Below are 25599 nucleotides of genomic sequence, written 5' to 3'. Positions count from 1 at the left end.
GAGGGTGGTTTCTGGCAGAGGGAGGTGGTGAGCTGCTCACTGGTGATCTTGCGCCAGCTCCGGCGAGGCGCCTGTTGTGGGTGGTGGAGGGTCGTGTTTCTCCTGAAGCTGAAGTGGACGCAGCTGTGATCGGTCCAGTGAAGTCCGGAGGAGTGACTGAAGGAGATGTGCTTGCTGGCGGAGAAGACGGGGTCAAGCGTGTGGCCGGCGTAGTGGGTGGGGGAGTTCACTAGTTGCTTGAGTCCGAGGTTGGCGAGGTTGTCCAGCAGGGCGGCTGTGTTCCTGTTGCTGTTGTTCTCCAGGTGGAAGTTGAGGTCCCCTAGGAGGATGTAGTCCGTGGAGGAGAGGGCGTGCGGGCTGATTAAGTCTGCGATGTCTTCGCTGAATTGTGTGCGTGGTCCCGGGGGTCTGTAGATGAGGGTGCCTCTGAGGGTTGTCTTGAGGTCGGTGTGTATCTGGAAGTGGAGGTGTTCGGCGGCGGTGAGGGTGTTGTTGCAGTTGGTCGAGATGCGGATGGTGTTCTTGTATACGATCGCGATGCCTCCTCCGGTCTGGTTGACGCGGTCTCTCTGGATGATCTTGTATCCGTCCGGGATGGCTATGGCGATGTCGGGCACTGAGGAGGCGTTCATCCAGGTTTCTGTGAGGAAGGCGACGTCCAGTGATGTTGTGTCGAGGAGGTTCCAGAGTTCCACGGCGTGTCTGTGGACGGAGCGAGTGCTGAGGAGGATGCACTTGAGGTGGTTGCTGCTGGTGCTCGGCTTGTTGGGTGCCGTGCAGGTCCGGAGGCAGGTGAACATGCAGGCTTGGCAAGTGAAGGGTCCGTGGGTACGTTTCGGGGTGGCTCAGTAGCAGGTGGTGTGCCGTCCGGTGTTGAGAGCGATGAGGGTGGCGGCGTCGTAGGTCCGTCGTGTGGCCTGGTGCCGTTGGGGGCCAGGGGTTCTGGTGCTGGGTGCAGTCCGGGCACGGACGGGGGTCGATGGGCTTGCCTTTGGCGCACAATCGGCACGCCTGCTGCGCGTGTCCGCTGCGCGTCCGCGCGGTCTCCATTTAAGGCGAAGTGGGAGGGAGGGGCAGCTGGGAGGCGGGAGCGGCGAGGACACAGAAGAAAAGGGGGCGGGGCCGCGATGTCACGGTGGCGGGGAGCGGGGAGTGGGGGTCACACCAGGGGGGGCCACGAACCAAGAACAGAGGTACACAATAACAAGATACAAAATACAGCAGAGGTAGATGCAACAGTCACAAAGCAGTATTCAGGGCACAGGAGGGCAAGAAACAGCGAAAACCAGCAGCAGCGAGGGGGCACAGACACAGCTGGAGGGCCGTGCGGCGCGGGGGTGTCCTGCGGACAGGTCACACTCACCTGCTCCGCGCGGTCCCCATTTAAGGCCAAGTGGGAGGGAGGGGCAGCTGGGAGGCGGGAGCGGGGAGGGCACCGAAGAAAAGGGGGCGGGCCGCGATGTCACGGCGGCGGGGAGCGGGGGTCACACCAGGGGGGGCCACGAACCAAGAACAGAGGTACACAATAACAAGATACAAAATACAGCATATGTATAATAAAGTGTCACTATAGTCAAAATAATAAATCACATTTACTTTCCCTATTAGTGCACACTAACAATATAAGGTCTATCCCAAGTGAATATTTAATCATGCAGAGTCCCCATTGTGCCAGGTGACCTGTGCGCAGTTACTAGGCTGCGCACAACAGGATTCTCCCATGCGGAGCCCACATACGTGTGCACATGCATGTGCACATGCGTTCACATGCAACCAGCCAAGTGCCCCCTACCCTTGCTGTGCTGCAGTGGCCTCATCTTAAAAGGTGGGCACTGGTGGTAAACATGTGCAGTCCGTTTGCTATATGATTACTGTGGGTGGGACACATGTAGTGAAACTCACCCACAGTAAATAGTCCAAAACCGAATTATCAAAAGGAAAAAAATCAATGTACACCAAATGGGCGTAGCCCAATTGCAACAGTAATGATATCATAGCATACAACGTTTGAAGAATGTTCAAAAGTCCTGGAAGTAGCATTGGACATTACATAATGAGTAATTGATTGTAAACAAGAGGCAATAAGTCCCTCTGTTTGACAACTCTATTAGCAGAGATATGCTGTACCGTCAAAGAACAGTTATGAAATGGTGTCCTAAGAAGAAGCTGGCATTGCAAGTGCAGAACCTAAAAGCCATGGTAAAATAAATACTTTTGGCAAAGAGACAATATTTTTGTTGCTTCTTTAAGAAAGCCCGTGTCTATGCACACCTGTGGTTTGTGAACAAAAAAGATGCACATACAATAGCATGTTCTCATAATATCACAAAGAAGCAATAGAATGCACAAGGGTGATCTTTTTCATAGGACTGTATCTATACCATAGGCTAAAGCATCCAGATTGCATACACTTCTTATATAAAAAACAGAGACATAAATCAGCAATTGAAATATTGTTGCTGCAGTCAAGTAAATACATCAAAGAACACACTTTGGGTCTTACTTACCAGCTACATGTCACATCTTCAATCTAACATAAGGACTACTTGAGGTCCCATCAGCAAACACACAGGGTAACATAAAAGGAACAATGTAACCATCCTTGGAATACCATGGCCTTGATAGACTTCCCATCTAGGTAGGGACAAACCACAAAAAACATTCAATCAAATGATTGAAGGGTGTCCAACCAAAGCCCAGTCTCTCACTCTATGAGCTTCCATGGTAGATTTTTGAAGAATTGATAACATGCAGTCTTACAATAGGCTATTCTTGTCTTTAGCCAAACTCAAAAGTGTGTGACTTTCCCAGAAGTATTCTTTTTTTCTGTGCCCCATATAGAGTGTTGTTAAAAAGGAAATAACTATTGCCAAAGAGGAAAATGTGTATTAAGATAAAGTCTCCCATATAAAAATACAAACACAGGCAGACAGGACAACCAGTAATCTCTACACTAAAGTGGGTTTTACTTCATAAAGTAGTAAAAAGTCACAAATTAGATTGTTGTACTTCACAAAGTAGTAAAAATGACTCACAAATTAGATTGTCATATGAAAAGAACATTCATAGTTTCTGCCCTCAGAGAGCGTGGGCTCTCACCTGCAGGGAGTCAGAAACTGGTCTGTGCTGGCAGGCTGGTCTGGACCAGTCAGACAGTATACAGGTAGCCGGTAGGTTTTCAGGGGGCGCCTCTAAGGTCCAGTCTTGGTACATGTATTAATAAATCCATCAGTGAAATCAGTGTGGGCTTATTAATACGAGATGTTTGATACGAAACATCTCTAGTTTCAGTGAAGCCATCATGTTGCTGGGGAACTCGTAAAAACCAGTGTCTAGCACATGTACTAAAAATTACTGTCCTGTTCACTTGTAATATCTAAGAATCGACTTAGACATCAAAGGACATATCTGCTTATGCAGATATGCCCACACATGTGGTATAGTGCACCCTGCCTTGAGGCTGTAAGGTCTGTTGTAGAGGTGTCTTGCCTCTACTGCATGCAGACATGGCACACTGGAGGTATGCAATGTTGTGTCTTCACTTTTCTCTGCACCATGGCTCGCAGCCTGCAATGGCAGTTTGCATGTTGGTGCTGAGGGGTCCCTTAGGGTGGCACAATACATGCTGCAGCCCTTAGGGACCATCTTTAATCTCCTTGCCTTAGGTACCAGGGGAACCATTTACTAACGACTCACAAGGGGTGCTAAAGGTACAGTTTTATAGAAAGATCTGGAACTGAGGACCAGGATAGCAGGAACACAGTGCACTTCGGAAAACATCCTTTACAACGCACTACCATTACAACAAAAGGTTTACAACGCAACATCCATTACAACGCATGCCATTACAAAGCAACCATTACAACGCATGACACTACAACGCATACCACTACAATGCATGTCATTACAACGCAGTCATTACAAGGCATACCATTACAACGCATACCAATACAACGCATAGTACCCTTACACTATCCAACACTTACCCTACTGTTGCACCCCCTGGAGTTAGAATAGTAATTTTTACCCCTACACTATCCAACACTTACCCTACTGTTGCACCCCCTGGAGTTAAAATAGTAATTTTTACTCCTACACTATCCAACACTTACCCTACTGTTGCACTCCCTGGAGTTAGAATAGTAAATGTTACCCCTACACTATCCAATACTTACCATACATGCTATGTAAGGGTATGCGTTGTAATGGTATGCGTTGTAAAGGTAGTATGCGTTGTAATGGAATGCGTTGCAATGGTAGTTTTGTGAAATGCGTTGTAATGGCATGCGTTGTAATGGAATGCATTGTAATGGATCTTGCGTTGTAAGGTTTTGTTGTAATGGCATGCGTTGTAAAAGTATGCGTTGTAATGACATACATCCGTGCACTTCGGTCAAAATTGCATCAGTACCAGGAAAAAAGCGGGGCACTTTCCTACTAGTCCTATATTGTCATCACTAAAAACACAACATGAAGTACTGATACTGAGCATTTTCTCACCAAGGGAATCGCCGAGATTCCCCTTTTGCTAGGGGTGTCGGTGCACCATGGTGAAGACAGTTCCTGGAACTACCACAGTGGCTTTGAAACCCCTTGGTTCTGGACAATCCATTGTGATTCCCTTGCCTATTCCAAGAGCATGTTCAGTTCCTAGTTTGGAAACCCTATGTATTCCCCAGGATCATGTTGCCTCCCTGGGCCACTATTGTGGCCTAGCATAGCATACAGATGTGTCAGAACGAACAGGGACATCAGTGTTAATTGTACCACCATGGTGTAGTGTGCCCATCCTCCCCGTGCCATACCTCGCCATGACAAACACCATCTTAGTATTATTTAGCAAATAATGATGTCACTAAATGGGGTGACAAAAACAACAAAACCTGATCTCTAAGGCAAAGAGTACAAAGTAAAGTGTCTCAATTGCTTTAGTTTCTACTTGACGTGGTGTATACATCTCCTCATATTATCTTGTTTCTTTTTTCTAAAGCAAGAAAACTTTTCTGTTTTTGATTATATGCAACACTCTCGTGCCTATTATATCAAAACTCTTTTTTCCACTGACAGTCCTCCAGAAAAAAATTGGTGACTGATTAACGCATTTCTCAAGCTACTCAGTACCCCAATCAGCTTCTCAGTAAGCAAAATACACCACCTTTTGGTGAAAAAATGGTGGGAAGACAAAGTGACCCCTCACAGGAGAACCACCAATGGGGTAACTGGCAGGTACTCACCAGATAAGCCCACTGTTCTCATCATCGGGTGTCACTTTGTCTCAAAAATAACAAAAAGTGTCAAAAACGTGTCCAAAGAGATAAACTGAATAGGTGCAGTGGAGTGACAAATAGGTACACTCTCTAATAGTGACAAAAAAAGTTAAAATTGACAGGCACACCTTACACACAATAACTTTATTATTCACGAGGGGTGAACTTTCAAATTAAAAATGTGTATAGGTTGCTATCCATGCATACCCATTTCACATGCCAACATGTTTCAATACCTCCAATTTTTTGGCAAATTTCTCTCACGCGGTGTATCATCCTACCAGGATGCGGTGTATCATCCTACCAGGATGATACACCGCCTGCTGTGAGGCCCGTACTGATTGATACTACGACTAAAGGGTTTTGCAGAAAGAAGGATTCACACAGGGAGTCTGGTTTCCCCCGCAAGCTGGTATGAGAGACAACAGCTTACCGAGGTTTCTCTAGAATGGTGTGTCCAACTCTGGTGCTGTGACGAGTCGTCTAGCCTGAAGAATTTGCCAAAAAATTGGAGGCATTGAAACATGTTGGCATGTGAAATGGATTGATACTACGACTAAAGGGTTTTGCAGAAAGAAGGATTCACACAGGGAGTCTGGTTTCCCCCGCAAGCTGGTATGAGAGACAATAGCTTAGAGAGGTTTCTCTAGAATGGTGCATCCAACTCTGCTGCTGTGACGAGTGGTCTAGCCCTGAAGAATTTGCCAAAAAATTGGAGGCATTGAAACATGTTGGCATGTGAAATGGGTATGCATGGATAGCAACCTATACACGTTTTTAGTTTGACAGTTCACCCCTAGTGAATAATAAAGGTATTGTGTGTAAGGTGTGCCTGTCAATTTGAACTTTTTTCGTCACTATGAGAGAGTGTACCTATTTGGCACTCCACTGCACCTACTCAGTTTATCTCTTTGGACACGTTTTTGACACTTTTTGAGACAAAGTGACACCCGATGATGAGAACAGTGGGCTTATCTGGTGAGTACCTGCCAGTTACCCGCTTAGTGGTTCGCCGTGAGGGGTCACTTTGTCTTCCCACAATTTTTTCACCAAAAGGTGGTGTATTTTGCTTACTGAGAAGCTGATTGGGGTACTGAGTAGCTTGAGAAAAGTGTTATTCAGTCACCATATGTTTCTGGAGAACTGTCAGTGGAAAAAAGAGTTCTAATATAATAGGCAAAAGAGTGTTGCATATAATTAAAAATAGAAAAGTTTTCTTGCTTTAGAAAAAAGAAACAAGAATATATGAAGTGATGTATACACCGCGTCAAGTAGAAACTAAAGCAGTTGAGACACTTGACTTTGTACTCTTTGCCTTAGAGACCGGGTTTTGTTGTTTTTGTGATTTATGAGTGAAGGGCAACCCGTTGTCTCTTCTACCCTCTGGGCTCCTTTTTGAAGATATCCTCAATGTGGTGAGAAAACTGTGGGGCGGTGGCAGTATGAAGGCCTGGATGCAGCATGATACCTCTACCTATAGTTTCCTAAGGGCAATAATTCCCAGGATATGGACTTTCTAAAGGGGCACTAACTGGAAATAGAAGTGTTTTAATGTTGGGTTTCACTAAAGGAAATATCTACCCAGGATACCAATTGCTAATTGCTATTAGAGGTCATTCTCTGCAGCAGTAGCCTGAGCACGCCAAGTTACACAATTACATTGCTCCATCATACCCTTTTTGTAAAAGGGCCCTGCCATAATTTAAGTTTTTGTTCGTTTTGCACTTCTCTTTTCGCCTTGCATTACACGTATTGCATTTGCTTTTGTGCCTTAATGCCACATTAGGGAAAACCTGAGATCCTAATAAAGAAATAACATAAGACGGACACTCAACAGAAATAGCAAATAAATCTGTGGAAATGTTATTACGGAATATTTTTGAATGTTTAGATTATATTTTCCTCAGTAGCTTGCTCATAAACTGCATTCTTGCATTGACTATCCTATTCTTGTGTCTACTTGGTTTAGGGGCCTGGACAATAAGTGCTCCGTTTATCCATTGACATTTGACAAAAATGAGAATATGGCGTCCAAGAAGAAATCAGTTGCAATGCACACAAACTACTTATCTGCTTGTAGTTTCACAAATTCGGATATGCAGGTAAAGGCACTTTTATATATTTCTGTGTGACGAGGCAAAAGCTAAGCAAAAAGATAACATCCATAAGTGGAAAACAAATAGCTAGTGCACAAGTTTTATGTAAAAAATATTTGCCTGTTTCCTGAATTCGTCATAAAAACTGTGGTCTATGATAAGATTGTTTTTTTGGGGTAAATTATACCAATATGTTTGCTATTTTGTTTCAGAATGGCATGATGAGGATTCTAGTTTTGTATAATGATGCCTCAGTTTAAACATGAACAGGATCAATTGACTGTCCTACAAAGCAGGGACTGACGTGATTCGGTCTAAGCCTTCTTTGATGGAAAAGTCCTTGTAACAGCATATGGGTTTCTGTCAACAAATTGATGCTGAATTAACTTTTTCCAGTTCATAAGCCGATTGGGTGTCAGGATGTTTTTTTCGGCCTGAATGCAGGTTTGTTTTCTCTGTACATATGAGAGGTGTAAGGGATCTTGTAAGCAAGCGAGTTTGTTAATATTCTGAAAGCCATTTGATTTTTAGCAACATACTTTAGTTTCCTGTCACTGTGATTGTTCTTTGTTTTCACAAAGACTACGATATGGGGAAAATGTGCGCAACTTATTTTAGGGATCTGAAGAGTTTACCAATTCCTCAAATGGGTCTGTGCCCCCATACTGATTTGGTTTCTGGAAGGTAGGTGCTATAGTCATCCCTTCCAAATAATGATTCTATGTGCATTGTGTCAATAATGTTTTACAACCGAGACTCAATTGCAAATCATTGAAAAGTTACCAACATCCGAATCGGAGTGGTAGCCCATTCGCCAAATGCTAACTCTGAAACAAACTCAAAAGTAAATTTTTTTTTTAAATAGAGCCCTGTTTCTTTTGAGGAAAACAGGCTGCATTTTTTTAAAGTTTACTTTATTAAAAAGCAATCACGGACATTGTGGTTCTATGAACCTAGCAGGTTACCATCCCATTCAAGGCTTCCATTCGAAGTGAGTTGCATTTTGCAACCTATCTCATTAATATACATGAGGCAGGTCGAATTACAACACCACCCCCTTTTGTACTGCTTTGTTCGCCATAAGTTGGCAGGGTATGCTCAGACATGAGTCCCTTGCTCACTTTGCCACTGGATTCAAGCAAGCCTGGCTGAAGATGGCTGTAATGCCAGAAACCGGTCCTTGGAAGCTTGTTTCCGGTCCAGGGAAAGCATGGCTTGGCAGTTCGGGCTGGACTGTTCCCATGAGGCACAGGGTCAGACTGATTTGCATATGGCCTTGTCTGAACTGGGGTGGCAGAGTGGGTTAAACATCGGTGATCGATTAAACCCAGATCTGTTGACTGGGTGTGAATGTTTGGTTCAGATGCTCTGTCCATCATCACCCCCTTTTGAACCGCTTTGTTCGCCATAAGTTGGCAGGGTAGGCTCAGACGTGAGTCCCTTGATCACTTTGCCACTGGATTCAAGCAAGCCTGGCTGAAGACGGCTGTAATGCCAGAAACCGGTACTAGGAAGCTTGTTTCCGGTCCAGGGAAGGCATGGCTTGGCAGTTCGGGCTGGACTGTTCCCATGAGGCACAGGGTCAGACTTATTTGCATATGGCTATGTCTGAACTGGGGTGGCAGAGTGGGCTAACCAACGGTGATCGATTAAACCCAGATCTGTTGACTGGGTGTGAGTGTTTGATTGGTTCAGATGCTCCGTCCATCACCACCCCCTTTTGAACCGCTTCATATTCATGAGGCATCTCTTCACGTGGATTTCTGAAAGGATAATGAGCAAACAATGAAACAATGTTCCAAACCAAGCACCTACCATTGATTTAGCTTCAAACTTATCTTAAGCCCTACCCTATGCTGTGTAAAGGCAACAGGGGTTCCTGCTCAGGGCTAGGATGCTGTGTGTCTGTTTTCCTGGTGGTATAGTGGAAGTTAGGAGACTGTCCATTCCTTGCAGGACAATTGAAAGACTTTCAACTGAGACTCCCCATAAAATAAACCTCAGATGTTTACATTCCACTCGTGTGCTTCGAATAAAATGTCACAGCTCTGCTTTGTGACTCTCTCTTCAGTGTATGATTCTGAAGAAGGAGCTGTATTTCTGCCTTCCCGCATTGAAAGAGGATTCACATGTTTCCAAAAACCATGTCATTTAATCGAGTGACTCATTACGACAGCACCGAAAATGTGAGAAATTATGTCGAATCAGTGCTCAGCATTGCATGTTGGTCTCTAAGTCCTTACAACTGCTAAAATCGCGGGCAAAGGGGCGCTGTTGTGTGTACCTCCTAGACTCAGGGTCTTTCCTGACTGCATGATCCTGAAACTTGGCCATAATGTTGCTCTTCATTTGTGGTGCACCAGTAATAACAAGCAGAATACCTTTCCTCTTTTTTCGCCAGTCCCTGGTTCTTTAGTGGAGGGAAATCTTATAAAAAGCACATATTTATCAGAAGCTTTCTAGAACATGTAGATGATACATTAGAAAGTAGTCTATCTGAAAAAAACAGATTACAGCATCAATATTGACAATGGGAACGCATGAAGAAGAAAAAGCGCTCATTATACATTTTGTGAAAGGGGATATAATATTCATGACGATAACAACAGAAAAACGTCCATCTGAACACATACAGCAGGAAAATATGGCCATCGGTAATACAGTGTATCTACTGTGCTGATTAAAAAGTATTACTTACAGTGTCACACAGCTCCTGTCCTCTTTCTCTTTCTCCCTTCTCTCTTTCCATTCCACCATGGTCTAGTAGCATACCTCCCTTCCCAGACTTGGAATATTTGCTCACATTGTGACATCCACTGACTCTCTCTCACTAATTTGTTGTAAACTAACGTGGTCCCTCTAACACCCACTTTCCACAGCTTTAATGTCACCTTTTACAACCTTTTCCTCAAACACAAGCAACATACGAAATTTGCAACTTCGTAATCACATAGCAGGGTAAACTGGTAATATTGAAGGGCAGTTTAGACATGTCTGTACGTTCAAATGAATCTTCAGTGCACATGGCAAAGTGCTAAAAACCTCTGGCCGAACTGAATAAATCAATCAATCATATCATTTGTAAAGCGCGCTACATACCCGTGAGTGTCTCAAGGCGCTGTGGGTGAGGGGGGGGGGGAGGGGGGTCTGCTACTGATCAAAGAGCCAGGTCTTGAGGAGTCTTCTGAAGGCCAGCAGGTTTTGGGGCTATCGTAGGCTTGTAGGGAGAGTGTTCCTGGTCTTGGCGGCGGAGTAGGAGAAGGATCTGCCGCCGGCGGTGGTTTTCCCGATGTGTGGGACTGTGGCGAGGGCGAGGTTGGTAGAGCAGAGGCTGCGGGTGGGAGTGTAGAAGCTGAGTCGGTCGTTGAGGTATGCTGGTCCGGCGTTATGTAGGGCTTTGTGTGCGTGGATGAGGAGTTTGAAGGTCATACATACTGAAAGTGAATAAAAGAAACGAGGCTGGTGTATATTTTCCCCAACTGTAATCACATTTGTGTCTATCTTTAAATGCCCCTTAGTGTCCTTGGCTGTGAAGGAATTAATATGCATTTGAAAAGAATGAGTGGGGAGTGGGTGGTGGATGAGACCGAAGGAGCTTGGGTCTGCAGAGGGATTAAAGAGAGATGCAATAAGCATTGTGAAATGCTTGTAGCCAGAACAGAACTAAAAGTGTGATCAGTGAGAAAAGCAGCTCATAGAAGACTTTGTTTTCTTACCTCTGAGAAATGAGATTGCCTTTCCAGTTTGTTTTCTTAATTCTGCTTTCCACACAGCCTGCAAAGATATCTTAACTTGTTCGATGATTTATGGCCCATGGAAAGCCTATGCAAAGTGCGCTCTTCCTTATAAATCTCCTTCTGCACGGGCACACAGGCGCGCAGCTTAGAGGGAACATAGGTGTCCACTCTCCTCACTTTTGTTCACCCTGGCGGGTGATCCGTTGGCCATTCATATACGAGGGGCATTGGCAGAGTGGGGCCTGAAGTTGGGCAATGCTACGGATGTACTGTCATTATATGCTGATGATGTACTTCTTTATTTAACGCAACCACGTTGTTCCATCCTGAAGCTACTCACAGAGCTTCAGATGCTTGAGGAGGCTTTAGGACTATATGGTAACCGGGGTAAATATTTATTGTTTTCATTGGCACTGCTGCCCACTGTCCCAGTGGAGGGGCTTCTGCAGGTGGAAATTCTGTTGGAGAGGGATATTTTCTGCTAATTGGACATTCAGGTGGCACACATGTCCCAGCCGCAGCTGGCTTATATGATACATAGATTGGTGGATGAACTCTACGCCTTGGTACATTTTGGAATACGTTGCGCTTGTCCACAATTGGTAGAGTAGCAGTTGCTAACATTGTGTTTCTCCCACGGTGCCTCTACATACAGCAGAACTCCTAATGTCCAATATCTTATACTACCTTTAAGAAGTTAGGTGGCCTACTAATATCATTGGTTTGGGTGGGTATAAAGAGTAGGCTTGGACTAATGGTACTCAAGCAAGATCCTGAGAAAGCAGGATTGGGTCTGTCGGAACTGGAACTATATTACATGGCAACCCAGCTCCAACATGCAATTCAATGGTGTTCGCCGGTGGACAACTGTAAAAAGACATTGTAAGCGGGGATGGAGGGGGGTAGAGAACCTACCAGTTTGCCTCATGGCAGAAGCACGCCAACCAACTACATGCCCTTGCATAATGCGTCAAGTGGCTAAGGAAGCCTCTGGCAGCTATGCGCTTTATAAATCCATAAACATAAACATAAGAATCAGTGGTGGGACAGATCTTGAGGGCACCACCCTTTTTCATCGGGCCTACCCTTGGGATGGCTTCAGCCATTTATATGGATCCATCGTGCCATGTCTCTGAGACGGTGGATGGAGAGAGAGTGCACCACACTGGGAGACCGATTTCCATGAGACACCTGTATAACATCTCAGGAGGCACAGGAGACCTTCAGGGTGGAAACGGGACAGTTTTTGTAGTTTGCTAAATTGACCAGGGCGATGAGGGAAATATTGACCCGGTTTCCTGTAGCTCCAGCAGCATCACAGTTGTTGACAGTATTTTTGCAGGTGAAGACTATCTCTAGGCTCTTTGCAACATTAAAACAAGACAGGCCATAACTAGTAACATGGTTACGACATCTCTAAAGAATATTCTGCAATCCAATAAATCTGGCTCTCCGCTGGACCCCCTTCCCCCTGCCAAACTTAACCCCTTCGATGCTCATGACGAGCTCAGCTCGTCATGAGGCACAGTGGAGCTGTGCTGATGACGAGCTGAGCTCGTCATGAACAATGGGAGTCATGAAATATCAGCACAGGAGAAAAATCTCCCTAGCAGCCAAGGTGTTAAACTACTCAATGACCTCGTTCTAACTGCCATTTTAAAACTCCTCAATACCTCTCTGAATGCCCGGGATCGTTCCTCAGAGCTGGAAACATGCTCTGGTTCTCACCCTGTTAAAAAAAAAGTTGGCTTGGATCCTTTCTGCTGGTCAAATTTCAGCCCTATTTCCCTTCTCCCAGTCTTCTCCAAAGTTTTGGAAAAGCTTGTCAACTCACAACTTTCACCTTTCTTTGTGACTCATCGACTTCTCCATCCTTCGCAATCTGGCTTTAGGGTAGCTCACAGAACCAAGTCCGCTCTTCTTGGGGTGACTGAATGTCTCAGACAACATCTGGACTCTGTTGGCATGGCTGTTCTTCTTGACTTGAGCGCTGCATTCGACACAGTGTCTCACTCTATTCTGAACGACAGACTTGAGGCCTTGGGCATAGAAGGCCAGGCTTTGGAATGGGTGAGCTTCTTTTTAAAGAATCGCACCTTTCAGGTGTCTTTGGCCAACGCCAGATCAAAGACTCTAGCCCTGACCTCTGGAGTCCCTCAGAGATCTACTTTGAGCCCTTTGCTCTTTAACATCTATGTTCGCCCTCTTGCAGATATCATTGAGAAATTGTGGGCTCACTCTTTTTTCTTACACTGATGACTCTCAAGTAATCTTTGCATTATCCGCTGACCATCGACAGGACCCCTCACTGATTCATGTAGGCCTGAGGAATATTTCCTTATGGATGAATTAAAATACACTAAAACTTAATGGCGAAAGAACGGAGATCCTTTATTTGGGCAGCAATCCGGATCTCTGGGGACCTAACCACTGTACGGACTCTGTGGGGACCATACTCTCTCCATCTAGGAACTGTATTTCCTTATTGACTTTTCATAAAAATCGGAAAACTTGGCTCTTCTAGCTACTGGCTGGGGTTATCACTCTCTGCAACTATCCTGTGCCAGACAAACCCCTTGGGGTAGGTGTGTGCATTATAAATCTGACAAATACATAGATGGTTGGGAAGAGGATTTACAGGAACCACTGACAGACAGAGAATAGGGAGAGACATGTGCCCAGGTGAGGGAGGCAACCAGTACTGCCAGGTTTAAACTGGCGCATTTCCAGATCCTTCATCGCACACACCTAGAACCAGCAAGGTTACATTGCATTTACCCTCACTGACCATATGAGTGCCATAGATGCAAAATATGTTACAGCAAACAAATGATGGACGGAATGCTGACAATGCAAACATTCTCCCCCAGTAAAAAGATCTGGGTTAAATCCATCGTTCTTTTGCCCACTATGCCACCCCAGTTTTGACCCAGACATATGCAAATAAGTCTTGACCCTGTACCCCATGGGAACAGTCCAGACCGAACTGCCAGGTCAGGTCCTCCCTGGACCGGAAACAAGCAACCTGGGGCCAGTTTCAGGGTATGTCACCCTTCTTCAGCCAGGCTGGCTTGAATCCAGTGGCACAGTGAGAAAGGGACCCACGTCTGGGCATACCCATCCCACTTAGGGCGAAAAGTGTTACAGCAAACAAATGATGAACGAATGCTAAAAATGCAAACATTCTCTCCCAGTCAAAAGATCTAGGTTAAACCCATTGTTCTTTTTCTGACTATGCCACCCCAGTTTGGACCCAGCTATATGCAAATTAGTCTTGACTCTTTGCCCCATGGGAACATTCCAGACCGAACTGCCAGGTCAGGTCCTCCCTGGACCGGAAACAAGCATCCTGGGACCTGTTTCAGGGTATGTCACCCTTCTTCAGCCAGGCTAGCTTGAATCCAGTGGCATAGTGAGTAAGGGATCCACGTCTGGGCATACCCATCCTACGTAGGGCGAAAAGTATTACAGAAAACAAATGATGGACAGATTGCTGATAATGCAAACATTCTCCCCCAGTCAAAAGATCTGGGTTAAGTACATCTCTCTTTTGCCCACTACGCTACCCCAGTTTGGACACAGCCATATGCAAACCAGTCTTGACCCTGTGCCCCATGTGAACAGTCCAGACCGAACTGCCAGGTCAGGTCCACCCTAGACCGGAACCAAGCATCTTGGGACCGGTTTCAGGATATGTCACCCTTCTTCAGCCAGGCTAGCATGAATCCAGTGGCACAGTGAGCAAGGGAACCGCGTCTGGGCATACCCGTCCCACTTAGGGTGAAAAGTGTTAAGCAAACAAATGACGGACGGAATGCTGACAATGCAAACATTCTCCCCCAGTCAAAAGATCTGGGTTAAACCCATCGTTCTTTTGCCCACTATGCCACCCCAGTTTAGACCCAGCTATATGCAAATTAGTCTTGACTCTGTGCCCTATGGGAACATTCCAGACCGAACTGCCAGGTCAGGTCCTCCCTAGACCTGAACCAAGCATCTTGGGACCGGTTTCAGGGTATGTCACCCTTCTTCAGCCAGGCTAGCATGAATCCAGTGGCACAGTGAGCAAGGGAACCGCATCTGGGCATACCCGTCCCACTTAGGGTGAAAAGTGTTAAGCAAACAAATGACGGACGGAATGCTGACAATGCAAACATTCTCCCCTAGTCAAAAGATGTGGGTTAAATCCATTGTTCTTTTGCCCACTACCCCACCCCAGTTTGGACGCAGCCAGATGCAAATCAGCCTTGACCCTGTGCCCCATGGGAACAGTCCAGACCTAAGTGCAAGGTCAGGTCCTTCCCGGACCGGAAACAAGCATCCTGGGTCCGGTTTCAAGGTATGTCACTCTCTTCAGCCAGGCCAGTTGCACAGTGAGCAAGGGACCCACGTCTGGGCATACCCATCCCACTTAGGGCGAAAAGTGTTACAGCAAATGATGAACGAATGCTAATAATGCAAACATTCTCTCCCAGTCAAAAGATCTGGGTTAAACCCATTGTTCTTTTGCCCACTATGCCACCCCAGTTTGGACCCAGCTATATGCAAAATAGTCTTGACTCTGTGCCCCATGGGAACATTCCAGACCAAACTGCCAGGTCAGGTCCTCCCTGGACCGGAAACAAGCATCCTGGACCTGTTTCAGGGTATGTCACCCTTCTTCAGCCAAGCTAGCTTGAATCCAGTGGCACAGTGAGTAAGGGACCCACGTTTGGGCATACTCATCTCACGTAGGGCGAAAAGTATTACAGCAAACAAATGATGGACAGAATGCTGATAATGCAAACATTCTCCCCCAGTCAAAAGATCTGGGTTAAATCCATTGTTCTTTTGACCACTACGCCACCCCAGTTTGGACCCAGCCAGATGCAAATCAGCCTTGACCCTGTGCCCCATGGGAACAGTCCAGACCTAAGTGCAAGGTCAGGTCCTCCCCGGACCGGAAACAAGCATCCTGGGTCCGGTTTAAAGGTATGTCACTCTCTTCAGCCAGGCCAGTGGCACAGTGAGCAAGGGACCCACGTCTGGGCATACCCATCCCACTTAGAAGCAAAATATAACTGGCTGATTTAACCCCTCCCATGCTCATGACGAGCTCAGCTCGTCATGGCCAGTGGAACGCTCAGGTGCGGATGGAATTCCCCTGCTGTGCTGAACGTTCCACAGGAGCCAATGCACCTGTGACGAGCTCAGTGCGTCACGAGCACAGGAGCGCCGTGCCTCATGACGAGCTGAGCTCGTCATGAGCATGCGGGCACTGTGCGCGCCCCCTACCCCCGCAGCACAGCGGGGGAATAACCCCCGCAGCGAAGGGGTTAATGTATATAATTTGGACATGCCCGAGGTAGTGACATATTAGGCTGAGGTTGTAGGTAAATTGCAGGACATGACGAGGATCCATCTGGAGCCCTCGATTAGCCTGTGTTTATTGGGGCACTTTCCCTCATCCATAGATGCTAGGATACTGAGTGTTTGCTCAATTGGGGCTCATACTGGCCAAAAGGCTAAATGCTATTATTTAGATGGCAACCATGGGGCTTACAGTTTTAGCTTGGAATGAGAGCTGTGCTTTATTTGTAAAATAATAAGTACCAGGGCCCTGACCAGGAGGCCACTGCCGCTTTCACCACCCATTGCCCCATCATCGCTGCCAATGACAGTACCAAAGCAACTACCAACCATCCCTCTCGCCTGCAAGTGCAAAAGTTCAGATTTTTCCAGGTCCCCAAAGCTAAAGGAATGGCTGGGGATCGCAGGTCTTAGTATTTTTTATGTATATTGTTGTAATGTGTGTCGTGTGAAGCGCATCAGTAATCAGCAGCACTGCAAAACCACCGCAGCTTTTCTGCTGATAAAAGATGTCGTCGCCTACGAGCCGTACATGGACATAATAACAATCGCCATGGACCGGTCCTTGTACATTAAATTCCGGTTAGGAACCCTACCCTTGGCCGACCTCTGCTCTAGGTGGAATAAATCCCAGTCCTCATCACGATATTGTGCTCTTTGTCCCGATAAACCAGAGACGGTGCCACACTTTCTTTTCGAATGCCCAGACTATGGTCGCCCCAGATCACGTTGGCTTGGACCTATCTGCAGAGAATTGGGTACCCGCCAGTACTCTGTTGCCCTTCGGATTCTTTTAAACCAATACAGCCCCTCCTATTGTCTGTGCCGTTGCCAAGTTTTTAAAATGGGCTTGGTTGATTAGACTTAGAAGACTGTCCATATCAATTTAATCCTTTTTTTAACTAATTTATGCTGACCAAATGTGTTTTACTCTTTTATCTAATGTACAGTCATACTTTTTTCGACATGCTGTTTTTATCTTTTGTACCGCTTTTATGATATATGCATATCGAAATAAAGCAATCAACCAACCAATAAACAAATGTTGTTCTGCTCATTTCTAAATTAGGTGAACAGCGCCACCATGTGGCAGAGTGTCATAAGTGTGGTGATGACAATCAAGTGTTGGTGCTGAGCACTGGAAACTAATTAATTGCAGAAACCACCGGCTCAAATTAAGTACTGGATGAGAGTTATTGAGGAATGGGTAGTGGCGGAAGAGTGTAGAATGAGAGAGGTGAGAACTGATGAGAAGGCGGAAGAGGGTTGTATGATATAGGTACACCTGCTGGCCAGATTGGTAGACCCAGGGGGAGAAGATCTGTCCCAGGAAGAGGGTTGATGAACTGGAGGCCTGGGGTGGTTAGTGAATGGGGGTAGCCCTCTGAGACACCCCCTTGGAGGATCATGCTTTTCGTTACCTCACCCAGCGCCTTCGTTTTTGCCATCCTCGAGTTTTCTCATTTCCCTACCCCCTGTTTTGTAATGTGTAATTTTGTGTAACTTATTGTACTGCTGTGGTTACTCTTCAAAGCGCTCCGATACGTGTTGTGACTGTGTCCCCCCTCCGACCCCACTTAATGGAACTCTGCTCTCTTGGTTTTTGGGGTCTTGACCTGAGAAATCTACTATTTGTATATCTTTGTATATAGAGATAACTCTAATCACTAGTTTATGCAGTAGACCTTTGTACTCTCTACCATTCCTATGTGACTCTTAGAGTATATCCATTTGTATCCCTATCCTATGTATATAGAGTTAACGCTAATCACTAGTATATGCAGTAGACCTTTGTACTATCTGCCATTCCTATGTGACTCTTAGAGTATATCCATTCGTATTCCTTCCCTATGTGTATAGATATAACTCTAATCACTAGTATAGGCAGTAGACCTTTGTACTATCTGCCATTCGTATGTGACTCTTAGAGTATATCCATTCGGATCCCTTCCCTATGTATATAGAGATAACTCTAATCAGTATTATATGCAGTAGACCTTTTTACTCTCTATCATTCCTATGTGACTCGTAGAGTATATCCATTTGTATCCCTTCCCTATGTATATAGAGATAACTCTAATCACTAGTATATGCAGTAGACCTTTGTACTATCTGCCATTCCTATGTGACTCTTAGAGTATATCCATTCGTATCCCTTCCCTATGTATATAGAGATAACTCTAATCACTAGTATATGCAGTAGACCTTTGTACTCTCTACCATTCCTATGTGACTCTTAGAGTATATCCATTCGTATCCCTTCCCTATGTATATAGAGATAACTCTAATCACTAGTATATGCAGTAGACCTTTGTACTCTCTACCATTCCTATGTGACTCTTAGAGTATATCCATTCGTATCCCTTCCTTGAGTGCTCCTCCTTGTGTGACTATAACTTGTACATTTGCAATTTTTTCCTGTTTGTATCTTTTATGCAACGCACGTTATCCTGAGTCCTTATGTATCGCAACTGGTTCTTATGTAAAGCGCTCTGACACCTTCAGGTAATGTTCGCGCTATAGAAAATCGCATTAAAAAAAAAGGGCGGACCCGGTACAGGGTGTGGTGGATTAGGATGGGGAAATGTGTACTGTAATGTGGAACCCTCCATGGACATGCTATCTTGAATAATGGGACTGCAATCACTATGGACTTCATTCTGGCACTGTTCACTGATTTTAAAACGCAGGGTTTGCCTCTAAATGTTGTATTTACATATGAATAACACGATAAATAAAGATATTAAAAAAATTAACGATCAGGGATCGCCTGCTTTTTATTATTACATAAATTAATTGTATATCAGGAGTGTAGAACTGTAAAAAGTGCAGGGCCCAGCTGTCCTACACCTGTGAAGATCCTGTTTGTGCACTTCTGCCAAATCGAAATTAATCCAAGAGTGATATTTGGTGAATTAATTGATTTGGGTAATTGGTTCTTGTCAGAGGCTGACTGTAGCTTAGATATGCTCTTATTTATTGAGAGATGGAAGGTAATATGTGCCCTGTGAGTTTGCCTACTGGTGATCTTCGTTAATCCTGGGTCCATCCTTTTCATCCTAACTCAGCCCCGGGCTCCTCGACTCTCAGATTGGACATTAATAAAATAATATAGGAAATTATAATCCCCCCTCCCCCATTAATGTCACTAGGAGGCTTTCTCATGGGTCTTCCCTAGTCGTTCCTGGGTTGTCTTCGCCTCTATATCCTGTAGTTTTCACTTTTGTGTCCCTCACCCCACAAATGTGCCCTATCGAACATTATTTTTTTTTATGCAATAATTTGCTTGTCATATTAAATGTGCTTTGTCAGCGCATTCCCAGGGGCATAGCTTCAAAGTGGAGATCGGTGGGGGGTGTTAGGGTGATACCCCCCCCCCCCCCAACCCCGCCCCCCAATATAAATAAATTCTATAGTAAATAGCCGGGCACAGGTGCTTTTCGTCGGGTAAGGTGAGGTGTTTGTCGGATTTCAATTGGGATTTTTACATACAAGCACACACACACACTGGTCTCTGTTTTATAGGTCTTAAAATAATTTATTTGACAAAATATTGAGTTTTAAGTATCGCAAACAATTACCCGCTCTCCGCTTCCTTTCTACTGCTCTTTAAGCCTCCTCCAGGCCCTGATTCTCATATAATGTATTTCAACCAGCGTGATTATTGGGAAATCGATGCCCCCCCGCCCCCACTCACCCTTAGAATTGTACTGCCCACGCTTCGCCTCAACGGTATTCCCTCGTTACAGCTGAAGCATGCTCCTTACAGTTATTTTTTGCACAAAGAGATCCCGAGCTTTGCCACTAGATGGCAGAGAGGGATATCGGATGGCAAACGTCCTTTTAGAAGTTTCACTGTGGGGTCGACTACGAGATGTCTGAGGGGCAGTGCAAAATGGTCGTTTTTTTTCCATCTCCAAGATGTCATTTTCTTCTGTCAAGGTGCTCTGCAAGTTGCAACCCCAACAAAAAGACCAATTGACTTGTGCGCCACATGCTAATTTGTGTTAAATGATGTAAACAAGGGCGGCTGGTGACATTTGAAAGGAGTGAGGCGTAAACTAATTTGCATATTGCACCGCAGCGATGGAGCGCAGCGAGCGAGCCCGAACCACCTTGCATCCATCCATACATCATTCATGCATCCACCCATCTATCCACCCACCCACCCTGCATCCATACACCATTCATTCATGCATCCACACATCCATCCATCATGCATCCACCCATCATGCATGCATGCTTCCATACATCATTCATACATCCACCCATACATCCACCCACCCATCCTGCATCCATACATCATTCATTCATGCACCCACCCACCCATCCACCCATCCATCCATCATGCATCCACCCATCATGCATGCATCCATGCATCCACCCATTCATCCACCCACCAACCCTGCATACATCATTCATTCATGCATCCACCCATCCATCCATCATGCATCCGCCCATCCATCCATCATGCATCCGCCCATCATGCATGCATGCATCCATACATCATTCATGCATCCACCCATCCATCCACCCAACCATCCTGCATCCATACATCATTCCTTCATGCACCCACCCATCCATCCATCATGCATCCACCCATCATGCATGCATCCATACATACATCATTCATGCATCCACCCATCCATCCACCCACCCATCCTGCATCCATACATCATTCATTCATGCACCCACCCATCCATCCATCCACCCATCATCCACCCATCATGCATGCATCCATGCATCCATCCATACATCATTCATGCATCCATCCATCCATCCATCCACCCATCCATCCATCATGCATCCACCCATCATGCATGCATCCACCCATCCTGCATCCATACATCATTCATTCATGCATCCACTCATCCACCCACCCATCCATCCTGCATCCATCATTCATGCATCCATCCACCCATCATGCATGCATCCATCCATGCACCTATCCACCCACCATCCACCGAACAATCATTAATGCACCCACCCTGCATCCATACATCATTCATGTATTTTTATGACCATATAAAAATAAATTATGGACTCTAACAAGCCTTTAGGATCGATGTTGAAGGATGTGCCAGTTTACATATTACTTCACCCCTACCTTTTTATGCTGGAAACCTTCTACCGCCCATGTATTTGCCATCCTGTAAGCCCTAGGTATGTACTATACAAATTCACATACAAACATACACCACCATGCATGCATTAATAAATGCATATCTCATGCTATTCCGCCTCTACCGTTTGTTAACATTTTGAAATTGTATAACCTTAGTTCAAAGGGTACATTATATTTGTGGTGACAGTTGTTAACTCATTTTCTGGAAAATGTTTATAAAATGAAATCTGTTGAAGGTTGTTGTTGCAACTATCAAAAAAGAAATTCTGAGAATTTTTACATTTCCAAAACCCCATGCCGTGAAATAAACGGGTGACCTGGAATAGACGCACACATTTCTGCAGCAGATGCTTTAACACACTGAACTATCTTAAGTCATTTGTGCAAGCTAGTTTACTGGAACACCGAAAAACAAACACTCTTACCTTGCTGCCGGTCCCGCACACGTACAGGCTCACTGCGCCCCTGGCCAATCCTGGCGCCAGGGGCACAGGTACCCTCTCGCCCGCAGCACGCCCATTAGGGCTCCTGATGGGCATGCGCAACGCTGCCAAAACACAAGTGCGCATGCGTGGGCACGGGTAAAAATTCACCCTCCGTCCCCACGCATGCGTACTTGTGTTGCCGTCTGTACAATCATGTCAATGAATCAACATGACGCCCGCCCGGCGGTCTGACGTCATGTTGATTCATTGACATGATTGTCATGAGGGAGCGTCGGGCGGCGTCGGGCAGGGGGGGCTACGCCCCCACGCCCCAATGGACGAACCGCGCCTGGATGTAAATAGGGCCGTAGAATGCACTGGCGTGGGCGCTGAATGGAGCCACTCTCCACTCTGAAGAAAATACATTGTTCTGTTCAGTGCTCGCCGTGACGTGGTAAACTGAGCGAGAATGTGGATGAGCAAAGCACGGTAATATAGGCCATGATTGCAAAGTAGTGTAACCTAAGCCCACTTACTAAGTACAATAGTGACCCAGACGCTCGTGTGGTGGGTGCATAACTGTCAGGGTAGGTGCGACCTGTAGGAATGCTGTTTCACCACTTTAATAATTACTCGGAGCCTCGTATGTGTTTAACTCCTTTATTCCTCGGAGCGCCGGGACAGCGCACCTCTCAGTACTGGGCTCGGCGCTAACAAAAGATGGCCGCCTTCCGGTTCCTGCATCCACCCTTCTGGTTCCGGTCCCAGCGGAGCTGAAGACTAGACCGTTACCACATATCTCCCCCCTTTAACACTTCAACAACAAGTACATGGTGCAAAGAATAGTCTTACTTGATGCTCATGGTAAAGTCTTCAAATTTCTTAGGGACTCTTACGCTTCTTCCTGCTCTCGTTTTCACCGCCTCTGCTCCCTTCTCATCTCCCTGTGATACAGGGACGGTGTGCGGCCCTTGTCACTCGCTCTTGCTTCCTTTGTTCACTACACGTTTCTCTTTGTCTGGCTGTTTCCCACTTTCCTTCTGAACTGCGACATCACCAGTTCCCTTGTCCTCACCATCTCCGATGTTTCCATTCTCCGTTTCCTCTACTTGCTCTTCCCTTCTCTCTATCTGCTCTTCCCTTCTTCCACCATTGTCACGGTCTAGCACTTCCTCTCCACCATCCATACTTCTTTCAGTTTCCGTCTCCCATCTCAGGATTTTATTGCATTTGGCCATCCTGTCTTGTGACCACACTTTGCCGTCGCTTAGCAGAGCAGACCGGGCATACGATTCGATGACTTGAAGTGGTGGCGTAACTTACTTTCTCCCTTCCTTTTCAATGTAGCTACTTTCACTCTCACCCAATCTCCTTTCTCTAGTGTCACTCCTCTCACATTGTGTTGTTTGTTATAATGCTCCGTGTATGCTTCTTGTGCTCTCTCCAGATTCCTCTTTACTATCGCAGGGGACCATTTGCTTTGCACTACCATATGTTTCCACGCAATATTGTCCTTTGTGAACGGTTCTCTTCCCCTCAACACTTTGAAGGGGCTGTATCCTGTGCTTCCGGGCGTGATGCGGTACGCCCATAGCATCTTGGGTAGTTCCTTTTCCCAATCTTGTCCTTCACTTATAGCTGCTTGGATGGTTCCCATTATAACTCTGTTGAACCATTCGGCCAGTCCATTCCCTGCTGGATGATATATGGGAGTGTGCTTGACCTCTATCCCGTCCCTGGCCATGAACGCTTCCCATTTGGCTGGTACAAACTGTGGTCCATTGTCACAGGTTATTATCTTAGGGATTCCTTCCTTCACAAATATCATGTTCAGGAATGCCAATACCGCTTCTGTATCCACCGTTTCTTTTACTTCTACCTCGGGCCACTTAGAATATCTATCCACCAATACTATGGCATATTTCTGTACTCAGTCAATGTTCAAGATGGGCCCTATGATGTCAATGGATACCATTTCCCATGGGCTGCTGGGCACGGGGAACTTGCCCAATTGAGGCCTTACCAGAGTTTGGGTTTTGTCTGCCCTGGAACACGACTCACACATTCTCACATACCTCTCCACCTGGGCATCGATCGCAGGCCACTAGTATGCCTGCCTAGCCAGTGCTTTAGTTTTCGTGATCCCTTGGTGTCCTTTATGCAAGATCGCCAACAGGTGTTCCACCAGTCCTTGGGGAGGAATGGCCTTGTCTCCCCTCATTAAGAACGTGGGGTTCTCCCCTATTGACAGTTCTTCCCTCACCTCCCAGGATTTCCTCATCTGTTCGTCTAGGTGTCTTTTTTCCGGCCATCCATGTGTCACATACCCCTTGATTGCCTCCAGGTTATCATCCTGTCTGTATGCCTCCGCCCATTCCTGTTAGCTGATAACTTGTTCCATGTGCTGCATGGTCGCCACCATGTAACCTTCCCATCCCGGGGGTTCCTGTTCGTCTGCTCTCTCTTTTGCAGCTGTTCTGCTCAAAAAACCTGCGACCTTATTCCTGGGTCCTGGTATGTACTCCACCTCGTATACGTAGTCCAGGAGTCTCAGTGTCATTTTCGCTATCCTCGGGGTAGCATGCGCATGTCCGTTTGAGGTTAGTACTTTTATTAAGGGTTTGTGGTCCGTGCGGACTAAAAACTTGGCCCCCCACAGAAATTGCCTGAAGAGGTCCATCGCCCACACCACGGCAAACATCTCTTTTTCGATGACTCTGAATTTTTCTTCATTTGGTGCCAGGGATCTGGAGGCAAAGCAGACCGTTGAGACCTCCCCTTGCCTGATTTTTGCATCAATACCGCTCCTAGGCCTCGGTCGCTGACATCCGTGGTGAGTATGGATTCTGCTGCCTGGTCAAAACCCTTGAGCGGTATGGCCTCGCTCATTTCCTTTTTCAGGGCCCCAAATTCTTCCTGTTCCTCTTTGCTCCACTTGAACCCGTTTCTCTCCTTCAACAGTTGACGTAGGTAGTGTGTCTTGGTGGCAAAGTTTGGAATTAACTTGCTGTAGAATTCAGCCATTCTGAGGAACGATCTGACATCTTCCTTCTTCGAGGGGGCCGGCGCGTTCTTTATCGCCTCCAAGTTGGCTCTCTTTGGTTCAATTCCTTTCTCGCTTATTTCGTGCCCTAGGTACGTCACTGACGGTACTCCAAATTTGCACTTCGCCCACTCCGCAGTGAGTCCATTGTTCTGTAGTATCCTTAGTACTGCATGCAGCTTTTCATTGTGCTCTGCTTTAGATTTTCCCATTATGAGTATATCATCCTGGAAGTATTGAACTCCTTCCACTTTTTGGAACAATTTGTGCATCAGTTTTTGAAATACTGCCGCGGCTGACGCCAATCCAAACGGCATTCTCACGAATTTGTAACACCCAAAAGGCGTTATGAAGGATGCCCTCTGGGTGACAGGTTTTGCGCTCTACAAATACACTAAATAAATAAATAAATGTGAGGTGGCTGCATGTGGGATGAAATGCCACCTGTTGGTATGCCGAGGACAGGTCCACCGCCGAGAACCACTTTATTCCTTTGGTCATCGTGAGCATCTCATTTATGCGTGGAAGCGGAAATTTGTCGATCAAAATGTTCTTGT

The 25599-nt window shown here is 46.0% G+C and overlaps 1 protein-coding gene across 1 annotated transcript in view; it reads left to right on the top strand.

Moving 5' to 3' along the window:
- The window catches only part of GNB5 (G protein subunit beta 5), a 360042-nt gene that overhangs the window by 145810 nt on the left and 188633 nt on the right, over window positions 1-25599 (top strand). The window contains exon 6 of the mRNA XM_086958304.1: window positions 7237-7369. Coding sequence (XP_086814430.1) covers window positions 7237-7369 — 133 coding nt within the window. The remainder of the gene's footprint in view (window positions 1-7236; window positions 7370-25599) is intronic.

The sequence above is a fragment of the Lissotriton vulgaris genome, chromosome 2_1 (genome assembly GCF_964263255.1).
Source record: "Lissotriton vulgaris chromosome 2_1, aLisVul1.2, whole genome shotgun sequence".
Lineage (NCBI taxonomy): Eukaryota > Metazoa > Chordata > Amphibia > Caudata > Salamandridae > Lissotriton > Lissotriton vulgaris.
This window is presented reverse-complemented; position numbering and strand designations above follow the sequence as displayed.